The sequence below is a fragment of the Corapipo altera genome, unplaced genomic scaffold (genome assembly GCF_003945725.1).
Source record: "Corapipo altera isolate COAL_440 unplaced genomic scaffold, ASM394572v1 23, whole genome shotgun sequence".
NCBI lineage: Eukaryota > Metazoa > Chordata > Aves > Passeriformes > Pipridae > Corapipo > Corapipo altera.
The window spans coordinates 11,599,358-11,613,185 of NW_020884878.1; the positions used below are offsets into that span (position 1 = coordinate 11,599,358).

Consider the following 13,828-nt stretch of genomic DNA (forward strand, 5'->3'; position numbering starts at 1 on the left):
GGGAGCGGGAGCGGGAGCGGGAGCGGGAGCGGGAGCGGGAGCGGGAGGCTCGGGCAGTGCCCGCCCGGGAGCCGCGGAGAAGGGGCGGACAGGGGCCGCAGGAACTGCCCCGGCGGTGGCGGCCGCGTGTGCCCTGGGAGTCTGTATTTCCTATCAACTTTGAGAAATGAAAGCAGGCAGAAAAATAGGAATTGTTTCGAAGTACTTTGGAGTTAAATCTTCATGTAAATTAGGTCAGAGATTAAGTTGCACTTAGAACGGTTTTAAATTGGTATTGCTGTATGAAAATGTCCTTGCAAAATCCGGATTTTCTGGGTGAATTAACAGCTAAGCATTGCTACAGGCCAGCAGTAGCTAACTAGATCACCTTCTCTAAGAATACTTGAAGTAATTAGAGATGTGGTTTAGCCAAAGCTCAGAAGAAAGTTGTGAATATACCTGGACAGTTTCCCTTTTGTATGGGGTGAAATTAACATCAGAAAATACATATTTACTGAAGTTATAACCTGCTGTATCCAAGAGCACTGCTAAAGCAGCAGTTGTAATTGTAAGCGGTTTCAAACGGTCCTGTTCACAGTGTACTTTTTGAATGCATACCATAAAGCTGGATTCCTGGGTGTGTAAGATCACTCGTTATTAAAGAGCAGTCTGAAATAAATATCTCAAATTAAGCTGGTCTTGTAACTTTCCTTTGATGTGGAAACATGCCTAGTTGGATGGAAATATCTCATTTGATGCATTTCTCTAGATAAGAATGGAAAGGTTGATATTGTGACCGTTCCTGCAATGTACACTTCCAGTCAGTGCCGCTGTAATTGTGCAGGAAGAGAACAGGACCTCAAGGGACTTCTGCTAGGCCACAGCTGTCAAGTGCCTGGGCATCTAAATGATCCTGTAAGCACCCATGCCTCGGAGCTAGATCCTTGCAGTCCTAACCCTCGGTCTCTGATCTGTGCAGGCTCAGTTTTTTCGTAGTGATATTTACTGAATGCATTGAGGTCTGATGCTTGATGTGCCTCTAGTGTTTGTAGTGTTGGTTAGTTAGGTGACCAAGCTGTCCAGGAATGCAGAAGCAAAGTGTTCCTTGACAAGTTGCTCTTGGAGAGCCCAAGAGTCTTTAGATTACATATAGATGATCGGGACCACTTAAAAAACATACAAGGGAATACATTGCCAGGCCTTTTTTTCCCCTCCTTCTTATTCTTTCTAGGTTTTGTGTATAGCTGTTAGACAGATGTGAAGAGTCAAGTTCTGAATTTGCCTCTTTCATTTCTCAAGAGAGTGCTGTTCTGGGCTGGTGGTCTCTGGCTCCTTACTTATGAAACTTTTTTTGCCTTGCTTTTGATACAGAAATATTCATTAGGTGAGCTGTGATTTTACAAGTCGGTGGCTAGGGAATGAATCCAGAAGTGAGGAGGTTTGATTTCTAGTCCTTTTTCCAACTGTATGTTAAATATTAAAATATATATTTCCAGAATACATGTGGTTAAGCAATATTTAATTTCAAGAACAATATATTTATTACTAAAGTTTCCCTTGATTCTTGCAAATATTTATAAAAATGACACCTACTACAAAGGGTATGTTGGACTCCACAGCCCTTCCCTGCATTTAGTTTGGATGATGGATCCCCAAGTGATTAATTCCTCTTTCTTCCTATGCTATGGAAAGAATAAATGTGGACAGGATTGTTCAGTCAGTCATGTGTGTGTGTAGACTATTAATTTACAGTGTTGGGAAAAACACAGTGCCAGTTAGGCACTGGCCTTTTTTTCTTTGTCCTAATCATTAGGCTTGGTCGTTTTACTTGCTAGTTCTGCCATTTGTTTAGTGTCAGCTGTTTTGCTTTTCACTTAGCCTCTGTTCATCGTACTCCTAGGTGGTTTACTCTCACTTGTATGTTACACTAAATGCACTCCCCAGGGTTGTGGGTTGGCTGTGAAAAGGGCAGTCCTGCTCTGGCCCTTTGTTTTCCACACTGCATTCTGACCCCACCTTGTGCAGTCAACTACAGGGAGAGTTGGAAAACTGCTTTTTTTTTTTTGAAAGAAAAAAAAAAAGTTGCTTATTCTGGTCATTTAATTTTGTATCTCATCAGTGAGCTGGGCCAACTCACTGTGCAGCTGCATGTTTACTGGATCCTACAGGAATGGCTGTTGGCAAGGGAGAGCCGAACTGCCCCTCTGGTAGCAGCCAGCCCTTTAAGCAAGTTCAGAACAGGCAGATGCAGCCCCCACGTGTGGTGGGCAGAGCCAGAGGATCTGCCTTAGAAAGGACAGCCTCAACTAGGAAGACAGACTTTGGCTAGCTTAGGCCTCCTGTCTTGCTGTGAATCCTTCTTGCTGTGGCTTATACCAGAAGTACCCTTTGACTTTGGTGGAATATTTATTGAACTTGTTTGCTTGATTAAGGTGTTATTTATTTCATTTAGTGAATTTTATGTGAAGCATATTGCTCCCCTCTTCAGACTCTAGTTTTATGAAAGAATTGCTTTGTTTACTCTGAATTGCTATCTCCCTAGATACCTTAAATCTGGTAAATATTCTAACTGTAATCTAAGTAGGACAACACCCAATCTCTGTCAGCAGAGAATTTAAGATCTCATCTCTTAAAAGTGAAAGACAAAGCATGCTCTGACTTTCAGTAGGACAGGCTTTGTTTGAGTTAAGCCGTGTTGTCATTCCAGTTAGTAATGCGATTCAGGCTCAATCAGAAAGACTGCTTATGCTGAGAAAAATTAGGCTGATAGTGTTTTGCAGCCAGGATGAATCTTCCAACCTAAACCAAGGAGCCTCATGTGGGAAGAGGTTCAAAACCTTGATTTGGTTGAGCTCATCTGTGTTGCATCATATCCCTTACTAATCTCAATACATCAAACCATGCAGAATTAGTGAGGATGCTTCTCTTAAGCTTAGCACGAGTATTTGTTTGCCTGTCATTGCAGATGAAGTTTACCCTAATTCAGTGCCAAAAAAAAAATTATGTCGGCAATCTGATGCTTATCTTTCCTGTAAATTGTACCCTGGTGATTTTGTTTTGAAACTTTGTTTTTCAGTGATCTAATAGCCACACTTAACTGGAGAGAACAGATAATTAGATCCTAAATGAAGGCCTTTGATGTTTGGGGGGTTCTTGTGATCATTGCAATGAGTTTTAGATTTGGCCTGAAGGGCAAGTTCAGGAGATGCTCCTTTGGCAGTTAAACCAGCTTTGAATTCCAAAAAAGCATCATGTCCCAGTGACCTCAAAACCTATGAGGCACTCGGTTGATTTAGCATCTGTGCTTTGGAGCCTGGATGTGAGCTGGTGCAGTGTGCTGCAGCCTGGGAAGGGGGTACCGTGCTCCCTGCCCAGCTCCCCAGGGCACCTTGTTGGGCCCCAGAACGGTGGAACAGCCTCATCAGTACGGTGTGCTCGGGATACATTAATGCACATCTGAACCATGGAGAGCTAGATGGTTGCTTGGCTTTTGTGTGACAGCCTCATCATCAGAGCTGTGGGAGGGTCCCTTCTGCCTGCAGGAATGCAAGCCCGCGCTCCCACAGAGTTCTCATGCCTCTGCGCTGAGGGGCTGCATGTGGCTTTGTCCACCCTGCTTGTTGAAGGTGGGTCAGGTGGTTAACGTGGCCAGAAATGGCCCAGCCCTTGACCAGGGCTTGGCAGGGGCTAGAGGGGGCAGATAAAAAGGGGGCTAAGGATGAGTTCTCGTTACAAAGTTCAGACATTCAGTCTGCTATGTGTGTATGTCTTCCAGTGAGGAAAGTGCCTGCCATGCAGAGAGAGGACAGTTAGCCAGAATGAGGTTTGAAAGTTGCTTGAGCTAGCAGTGCCTTTGTGGTTAGTGGTGAACTGATACAAAAAACAAGTTGTGTTTCCTGTTTCTGAGAGAAATTGTGTTGTTTAGCACTCCTAAGTGACAACAAAACATTCTCAAGACCAGTTTCATTTTGCAGTAGAGGAAAATTCTAAAACTTTTAATTCTGGATTGGATTTATTAGGGCTTTTTTCTCCACGATTTACTTTTGCAAAAGGGGATTGTTGGCCTCTGGATTGGGAACTCTCTGTGAGTTTCCTGTTCAGGTTCTCTGTCTGCTCAGCAGTGAACTGAGTAGCTAAAAATTGTCTTCCATGAAGTCTTGATTAAACACAGACCATCTCCCTGAATTATCCTTTCGTTCAGTTCAGTGGTATGTGTACTTCCAGATCTGGTTTCACCAATGTGTGAAGTCATGGGTTCAAAATCTCTTGTGAAGAGTGTTGATTTAAACTCAATAGGATTAAAAAAACCCCTTACATTCTGTAAGGGTTACATGCTGTAGCTGTTGTTCACTGTGTTCTTAAGCAAATCTGTGCAAATGGAAAAAAAGGAATGGTGGCTTCATGCTGCCAACTTCTGTTCTCATGACCTCTGTCTTTTCAGGAGGGAGCAGAGTCCTACCACCATCTCCCACAGTTGTAGCAGCATTCGGCCAGTAATGATTGGGATGTCAGATACTGCCATTAAATTGAGACTGTTCTGATTTCTGTTGGTTTCTCCCAATGTTTATACAAACTCCTTTAAAAATGCTTCTTTTATGCAGTGCCTGGTTACCACTTATCTGCCTGGGCAGCTGCCAGCTACTCCAGAGAGTACAGCTCTCCAAGAGGCACTGGTGGGGCTGGTAAAAGTGGTTCTGTGTCCCTGGTCTGGGCAGATTTAATGCAAAAAGTAATAAATAGTGGTACCTTAAAAAGACAGGACTCTTCTGGACTTTTATTTCAGTGTGTGTTTAGGCAGCTTCCTGAGCTCAGTACACATGCCCTCCAGAGCCATACTCCCAGTCTGTTTTGGATTTGAATTAATTAAGATCAGTTCCCATTTCCTTTTCTTGATTCATTCATTTAATCTGTTTTCATATATGAGATGTACTGCAGTCACCTGTTTCCTTTCTTAATCTCAGCGACAGTCTTTTTGATTTCATCTGTGCAATTTACAGGTTTCCTTCCTCTCACCACAGTGCTGTAACTGGTTATACAGGGATAGTATGGAGCAGACCTGCTGAACAGAGAATCCTCATCCAGTGGAAACTCCATAATTGACAGGTTTTTTTGGTTTTGTCATGAAACAGAAGAATAATAATATGTAAAATAACGATCAGAAAACTGCTTCACCTAAAACAAAGCAGTAAATGTGTGTGTGCATGTATATGTAAAGAAATATTCCATCTTGACTCTTGTAGGTCAACAGTTTTAATGGTAAATGAACCTACTTTTCAATGCAAAACTGCTTGGGTTTTCTTATCTTTTTTTTTTTCCCCCTGAAATATACAGGAAGAGCTTTTTGCATTAGCTGTCTGAATGTTATATGTGTATCCATGTGTTTTCTATATGGCTCTGTGGTCATGGCAGAGGCTGAGGAGTCCTGGATGCCACTCAGTGCTCTTTTTCAGCATTGCGTTGAATTGGTTTCCAAGGGCCATCTTATTAAAACTAGACACATTTAACCATGTTAAGGAACTCCACAGGCAGATGCTCTTGCCTAAAATACCTTCTTCTTGGCTGTCCTGTTGAAAAATGAATCCAGATGTTTCCAGTTTTCTTTGGTATCAGAGCTATAGAGGGACTGACAGTTCTATTTTTGTGGCTTCCTGGCATTACGGCAGAAGGACAAAAAATTGGATTAAAACTTGACACAGAATACATAAAGAAAGTCTTAAGTTTTAAGTTACATTATAAAGTAACCATCGGTGATTGTCATGATTTGTTCCTAATCTGCTTAGAGCAAAGGACTTATCTTATGTTGAATTCTTTCCATGTTCTCATCAAAAGCCAAATTCTTTTTCCAGATATTTCAGTCTCTTCAGCTTTCTTTTCTGGTGTCCTGACTTCAACTCTTGCTTTGCCGTTTTCCATCTGAATCCAGAGTGGTCTGCAGTCCAACATAATGGATTTATTCTTTTGTGTTTACTGCCCCAATACATACCATATTGTACATCCTTGTCCAAGTCAGTGAATTTATCTTCAGTTCAGAGGAACAGTGTTGTCAGTTCAGTAATTGGATGAATTGGTTCCTTGCCTAATGCAGCATTAGGAAGAAACACTATATCAACTTTTACAGCCCAGAGCATAGGGGATTCAGCATATTAAAATCCCAAGTTTTAAGCTTTATCATGGGATAGATTTATAATGTTTCCCTCTCAACTCAAATATAAATCTCACATGAGAAAAACTGGTTCAGATTTATGGAAATGGTTCTTTTGGCCCTTGTAAATGATATTATTAATCTTTTGCGTACTGGGATAGGATTGGTGTAAGTCTGTGTTTAAGGGCTGCAGGTGCAAGGCTATAATGCTGAGCCAGAGTCAGGGTGTCCCTGGGGACCATGTCAGAAGGACAACTTTAGATCATGTTCTCATGCCAGGGCTTGTTCCCCTTCTCCAAGGGGTGCCTGGAAAGCAGAAGCAGTTGTTCCTGTAGCACAATAGCTCAAGCACACACACCTGCTCAGCTTTATTTTTCTTCAGGGAAGTAGGCAAGAGCAATTAGTTCTTCTTTGTGATGTTCTCTCTTCAGAGCTCTTGTGCCTGGACTGCGTGTGCAGATGTGCTGAAAGCCATTTGGCCTCCTCCAGACTGGAGCCCTGGGAAGAAGCAGCTGCTGAGCTGAAAGAGACCACAGCTAGATTGCACAAGTGATCTTTCTGTCGGGTTCAGCTCAGGGCCTGCACAAAAAGAGACATATATTAGATCATCTTTGTCTGGGCAGAGAAGCTGGAGGGAGAAGGGAAAGTTGTAGTGGGACGTGGCATGGTCTCTCCCAACTGCATGCAAGAAAATGTGGCTGCTCCAGGAAAACCCTTGTACAGTTAGAGCTAGACCTCCTTGTCAGGAGAACAAGCAGAGCAGCTTGGGGGTCACAGTGAGTTCTGCTTTTACTGCTGTGACAACACCTGAGTCAAGAATTGACATCCAAGATCATTTCCTTTGACTCAGGAGAGCTTGCTAAAGCTGAATAATATTTTTATACAGTTTTATACAGTATTGAGCGCACCTGCGGATTACAAGGGTTTTAAACTTTACCTGCAAGTGTTATCTTTAGGAGAGCCAAATAAACAATATCTTACCTGAACACTACAGCAGTCATCAGAGGCAGTGTGGAGATGCTGTCTGTGTGGAGGAGACTCCCATCTTCCTCCTCTTCTCCATGTGCTCAAAATATAATTAGGAGGATGCAGAGCTGGTGGTGGACCAGTAACAATTTGGGATGTCGATACAGTGCTGTAGGAATGAGAGCAGTCTTGTCTTTACAAGTGGTAATTAGTGAAATATTTTCTCACCTTAGTTTATCTTGTGATACTGTTGAGTCTGAGGTGCACAGTTCAGTTGTGGTGTTAGCCTGAGAGAAACTGGTCAGAGAAGCAAGATAATGTTTTGAGAAGAACTATACAAAACAGACTTAAATGGTGTAAAACCTACAGGTTTATACTTGTCTACATGGCTTGCTTTGGTCAACTTAGCTTACTGAAGAGAAATACAAGAGAAGGTTAGATACTAATATTTTAAGATCTGAATGAAGAGATACTACTTATAATTAATGCTCAATTTAGCAAGACATAAAAACTAGGGGGGAAATTAAGCTGGAGATAGAAAGTTGAGATATAAATAGTGAAGGAAGTCAGCTATTGGAATGTTTTCTGAAATAAAACTTCCCCTGATGGGCTGCTGTGTCATCATTTACCAGTGCTGGAAGGTGCTTCCTGTGCCCAGCAGTTAGTGGTTTGTTTGCATCATGGAGTGTGACACTCTCCCCAGCAACTTTTTGCCATCTATTTCTGTTACCAGATTCGATTGTGTAAGTACTTAAACAACTCCATGAGGCTCTTTGCCCCAGGAAAGCTGTGCAACGGTCTGTCAGAAAATCCCCATCAGCTAAACTTGGTTAATGACACGTGGTCTCCTCTTCAGTTTTAAATATGTAATTACACTCTTCATTTATTTGTTGCATTGGGAGAGTTTTGCATCCCTTCATTATGTTTCTGTTGAACTGTTTCTGAGATGTTTTTCACAAGAATGGCTATCTGGTTGTGTCCTTCAAAAGCCTTCTCATAGGCTCTCTTTTTCTATTGTGTCATTTCAGCATCTCCTTTGTGATCCACTGCTTTCAGAGTGAAATCCATTTCTCTTTCCAGGCACAAAAAGAGGGAAAGCCTCACGTTTTCTTAATTTCCTTGGAAGGCAGAGGAAGTGGAATAACCTCTGCGTGTAAATTCCCAGAGCTTTCATGCTTTTCCTAGAGTTGCAGCTACAACCAGAGTAGGCAGGTGTATGTACACACCCACACCCACTAGTTACTGCAGATATTGCTGTTGTGGGGTTCTTCCAGAAATCAGTATAGATAGGAGCCTTTTATCATGCACCTGGTAGGTGTGTGTTGGCATGACATTTTTTTTCTTTTTTTTTTTTTAATTCCTCTTCCTCCAGACAACCTGTTGTTGCTGAGGTTTATGATGAATAGGAACAAAAGCTTGTGTCCTCTCATTTCACATGCTCAGACCCACTTGAAGTACCTCTCTCTCGTGCGTGGGTGGTACAAGTCAGATCTGCCTACAGTTCCCAAAAAACTGAAGTTTGTTTTTTTTAAACTGTGGGCTTTATGTTAATGGTGTGTGCCTGTGCGTGGCCCTATGTGTCTGTGTGGGTGCATGTGCTACTCTTGCTGCTACAGTAGCAAAGTACCTGGAGGCAAATTTCTCAAAACTATTTAAGCTGTTTTACTAGTGTGGGACGGTTTTGAGGTGCAGTGGTCACAAGCCACCCCTCTTCAGATGAAGAGCTGTGCTCAGAGAAGTGCCCAGCTCCCAGGTGCTCTCCCCCAGAAACAAAACCACAAAACAGCTGGCTGTGGAAAGTGAAACCTTTGGCAGCATCTGCTCCATCAAAAGATAATCCATCTGACCTGCATCAGAAGCAGCTTTTGGTGTGCTGTGTTTCTGTTAAACATCTGGAGACCTGAGGTGGTGCTGTTACACTCCTGAAGGATTTATATGACTGGGATTGACTGCATCCCCTGGATTGACTGGATCTGAAAGGCAGAAGGGCCCAGAGGTAGCATAAACGTGGTGTTTGGCTGAGGTGTGAACTGGCAAGCTCGAGCTCGCTTCCTCCACAGGGCAGATCCTCAGATGTTGCAAAGTGTCCTGGCTCCTGGACTTGTAGACGCTTATGTCATTCAACATCTGTCCCAAATGCTTAATAACAACCAATCATCCCTATTTCCGGATATTTTCTTTTACACATCCTGCTTTGTGAGAACTTACTGCTACTAGAATTTTGCTGTGATGGGTCTCTGAAATGCAGATCTGAGAATGCATTTTATACATTTATGACTGGCAATAAATCTCAAAACATTTGAAACCACTGGTTTAGCCAGCTCTCCCTGTTTGAGAACAGCTATTTCACCTTTGTTTCTACTGCACAGTTTTCAATGTGTTACCTGTTCAACTCCTATGGAGCAGTGCTGTGACTAAATGCAGTAAAATCCACTGGCAGCCTACAAACATGTTGCAAAACATACCCTTTCCTCATATGGCAGCAAAGACCTGACATTTCTTTTCAAACTGCTTTCAGCTTTTAATATATAATATTGCAATCATCCGTTTTCTATCATGTTCTTTTAATTTAATGAGTTGTTGAAAATATTTACTTTCTTCTCCAAACATCTCTGTCTTGTAATCGTTCTGGAGGCATCTGGAACTAAAATCTTTGATACTCTGTTTATCTGATTTTAGCTCAGTCAAAATTTCTATCAGACAAGTCTGGAAATCATTAAGATAATTTATGTTTTCCATCTAAACCCATTAAAATAATAGTGATTGTAATTCTCTAGGCTCAGTGTATGTGTGTGGTTGCTTTCTAAACTTTGTCGTTTCCAGGATGTTCTACTAAGCTTGGCTCTTCTTTTGCCTTAGCGTGGAAGTACAATTGCTGAGTTAAGATTCATTATCTTACTTTGCCTTGATACTGGGAAGAGAGAAATTAAAAGGGTTACTGAAATGGGTGAAAAACACTAAGAAGGGTAGAATTTGAGACAGAGTGACAAGATCTGGGTTCAGGTCCCTCTTTGCCTGCAAATTGATTTCTCTCATTTTTTTGTCTGAAAATGAGGGATAATTCTCCTTTTCCCCCATCCTTTTCTCAGTCTAGTATCTCCAGAATGGATGATGTCTTTATACATGCATATTGCCTAACAAAAACTGACTCCAAAATATAGAGATAGCATCAAGGGGTCCTAACTTCTTGTTAAAATGGATGACATTACTGAGAAGTCAGTACTAGTTTGGAATTTGGGGGGGCACCTAAAAAGTATCTCTACAGTTCAGGTTTATTTCACAAATGCATTCACGGACGAATTCATGTTAGTGCAACCTTTTAACAACTGTTGAATAATATACTGAGGATTTTTGGGTAGCCAACACCAGCAAAAAGTTCTGGCATGTGGGATAAGTTTAACCTTTGATAGAAATGTCGACTTCTGTCAAGATCATTAAATACTTGTTTAGTCTTCGACAATATTTTTACTCATTTTCAGTTAATAAAATAGTCAACAGAACCTACTAAATTTCTTTCTCTCCCACATGGTTAAGAGGAAACTTTTGCATGCAGTGAAAATTGTATAACTAACTGTAGGCAGTTTGGAAAATACAGATATGAGAAAATATATTAACTGGGAACCAAGCCATCTAATTTACTGCCAGAATTGCTCTTCTGAACTAAACCAAAAAACAACTCTATTTATTACTGTAGCTTAGTTAAGTGATTAAAATTCTTAAAAGTATTTGAGACGATCCATGTTGTGCTTTCACAAACAAAGCCAAGTGCTCTAAGCAGAATGAGGGAGCACTGTGTCTAGATGGTGATGGTCTGTCCCTCAGCAAATGCTGTCATTTTTTTTGTAATGTGGCTGTGGTACAAGTCTAGGAACCCAAGTGCAAAATTTGTCACTGAGACCACTACATTTTTAAGCATAAAGAAAGTGTAAACTGTGCTCTAGTCTCTTGCTCTTGGAACTGTCTTTTCAAAATCGTGTATTTAAGCTCAAACTCTTAAGATATGTGTCTATATACTTTGGCACTGGCTACTGATACAGCCTTACCTACAAAACAGTAATCTGTAAATAGTATACTGTTTTGTACAGTAGGCAGTGACGAATTACTTTATATTTGTCTTCAGATAGAAAAAAATGTATGAACATTTGCATATTGATAAATGGGGAAAAAAGATAATGATTAAAGACTATATCACCGAGCCCTGTGATGCAAAGGCAACTGCTTGTGACAGATGATTTATATTTGTTTATTTGCTCATATTAATGGTTCCAGCTAAACAGTTTACTATCATGAACTGAATTTTCTCTGATGCAGAAAAACTAATTTTTCCACTTTATGTAGCTGGAAAGTAGGGCGGTGTTACTAACATTTGGTTTCTTCACCAGCAGTAGCGAATAAATTCAATCTGGACATCTTAAGATAAAAGTCTGTTTTGCCTGTGCAAACTGCCACTAAGGCTTAGATACCATTGTTGCAAAGCTTAGAGCAAACAGAGCAGCTGTTTCAGCCTAGTTTAAACATGGTGAGCAAGAGTGAAGCATATTAACTCCAGCTGTGTACTGATAACAGCTGGGAAGGAAAATCACTGCAAGGGAACCCTAAGTAAACTAGAAGGCTTAGTTATCATGAGTGCGCCTCTAAGGGAGGAGCAGCAATGAAAATCTGATCCTTAGAACCATGGAGGATTTAATGAGGAATTCCCATGCCTCTTTTTGTGCTTCTGTGAAGATGTAGAGCAGGTTCTGGAGGTAGTGGCATTGCCTCTGAAGATTTTTGATGCAGATCTCATGCTGTACTTACACTCATGGGCAATTTTGAGATCAAGGCAAGTACTGAGTGATGGATTCTGTGCATCCATTCTGTATAATGGTGTCCCTTTTAAAGCAGAATATTGCACCGCTGCCCTGTCTGATTAGAGACTATGCTGTAATCTCTTCAGTAGCCTACATTATTCCAGAATAATATGTACCAGTATTTAGGCTACTTTTGAGGTTTTTATATTTGGGTACTTGTATTTTGCTCTGTTGAACACAAAGAACAGTATAAAACTAGAGGAAATGATAAATATCACTCAGTGGTAAACCCAGCAAAAATTATTCAGAGAAGTTGTATTAAAGGAAATATTTCCTTAGGTCCTTGTTGCAGTAGAATAATGGTTTACCTAGGTTTAGGTTTAATGGGAATATATTTTAAGAATTTCCTTCTGATCAATCCTTTGTGATAGCTTACGATTAAGAATAATTCTGGAAAAGTTATGCAGTTGTAGTACTAAACCTTCATTATATTTCACAGTAGTATTTTAAAGATAACAGGTTAATGTAGGGCTTCCTTGTGAAGGTCTCAGTTATCTCAGTGACTGCAAAGGCCCAAAACATAAATAGCAGTACTGGAGGTACTCTGTGTTTTTCTCCTTTATCCTACTTGTCTTTCCCATTCCTTCAACTTATGTTCATGTTCTATTTGGTGTCTTCTAACCTCTGTGGAGTTAAAATCGTGTCTTGGGTATGTTCTACTAAGAACCTTGTGTACTTTAGATGGATGTAAAAGGACTAGACTTACACAGCTAAAGTTTTGGACAGGAGGCAACACAGCTGTCTGTGTTCCTCTAGAAAGAGAACATAAGGATATGAATAAAGACATTTAAATGAGGCCAGTTAGCATTGTCATAAAGTTCTTTTAATGTTAACCAGCTGTTAGAGACTTGTTCTCATTCTTTAGTAGATTACATGCCTCTTATTTTGCTGAAAGTCAGCGTGCTCTATTTCTGTATGCACAGCAGACAATTATATAATAAACCAGGTCTTCAGTTTCATGTGTATACAATTATGAGAAAGCAGTAGTTCCTCAAAGAAGGCAGTTTTGGCATCATTCATAAAGAGTGTTTTCAAGTTAAAAGTATGGACTATGTTGAGTGAAAAAATGTAAACACATATAGATGTATGTGAAAATAGTAGAGGAATGAAAGAGGATAGGAGAAACATGAACAAGGGAAGTGGAATAAAAAACACATCTTGCAAATGACTTGACAAGACCACATCAAAACAGCTGTAAAGCTGGGTAAACTCTAAAGCCCAGTGGCATGCACAAATATGAGGACAATTTTAGTGTTCCCAAAAGACAGGGACCTGTCTGAGTGGGCTACTGAAAGTATTTGGATGATGTATGTTAGTTATTGTCTCTTTTCTTATGTTTTTATATAAAAATAATTTGTCTCAGAGAGAGAAATCTGATGGCTCTGATCTTTTTATGACTGAAGTAACATTCTCATTGACCTTGGGACTGTGTCCAATAAGCACTTGCATATTAAATAACCGATAATATTGCATTCCAGTTTCAACTATTCCCATCTACTATGGTTTGTTTTATTGTGTTTTTCAGGTTTGATTGCTGCACTGGATCTTTGGCCGTGGTCCCCTCTACATTGCAACACTGAAAACAATGGCAACAGAATATATGAAAACGTGCTGTAAATGGTGTTTCTGCATCGAAAAGGAAAAAAACGATCGTGAGTTCTGACATAATGACATCAACTAACAGTTTTGCTGTTCTGGTTTCATTAATGGTGAAGTTTCCCATTAATAAAATGACTGTGTCACCCGTGATAAACTTGATTTCTTTTACAACATCCAAAATTCTTTCCATACCTCCACGTGGAGATTGAACAGATGCTTTTAAGTGTTATGACTTGGAACTGAGAAATAACACTTGTCTGGAGTCTGCTCTTCGCCGTCTAAAATACTGTCC

The 13,828-nt window shown here is 40.6% G+C and overlaps 1 protein-coding gene across 5 annotated transcripts in view; it reads left to right on the plus strand.

Moving 5' to 3' along the window:
- The window catches only part of TC2N (tandem C2 domains, nuclear), a 37,567-nt gene that overhangs the window by 708 nt on the left and 23,031 nt on the right, over nucleotides 1-13,828 (plus strand). For 4 of the 5 annotated variants that reach the window (XM_027638151.1, XM_027638155.1, XM_027638152.1 and 1 more), the window contains exon 2: nucleotides 13,463-13,589. In XM_027638151.1, coding sequence (XP_027493952.1) covers nucleotides 13,523-13,589 — 67 coding nt within the window. In that variant the 5' untranslated portion in view covers nucleotides 13,463-13,522. Of the gene's footprint in view, nucleotides 1-12,500; nucleotides 12,587-13,462; nucleotides 13,590-13,828 lie in introns of those variants that run through there. The other variant, XM_027638154.1, reaches the window with a different exon arrangement.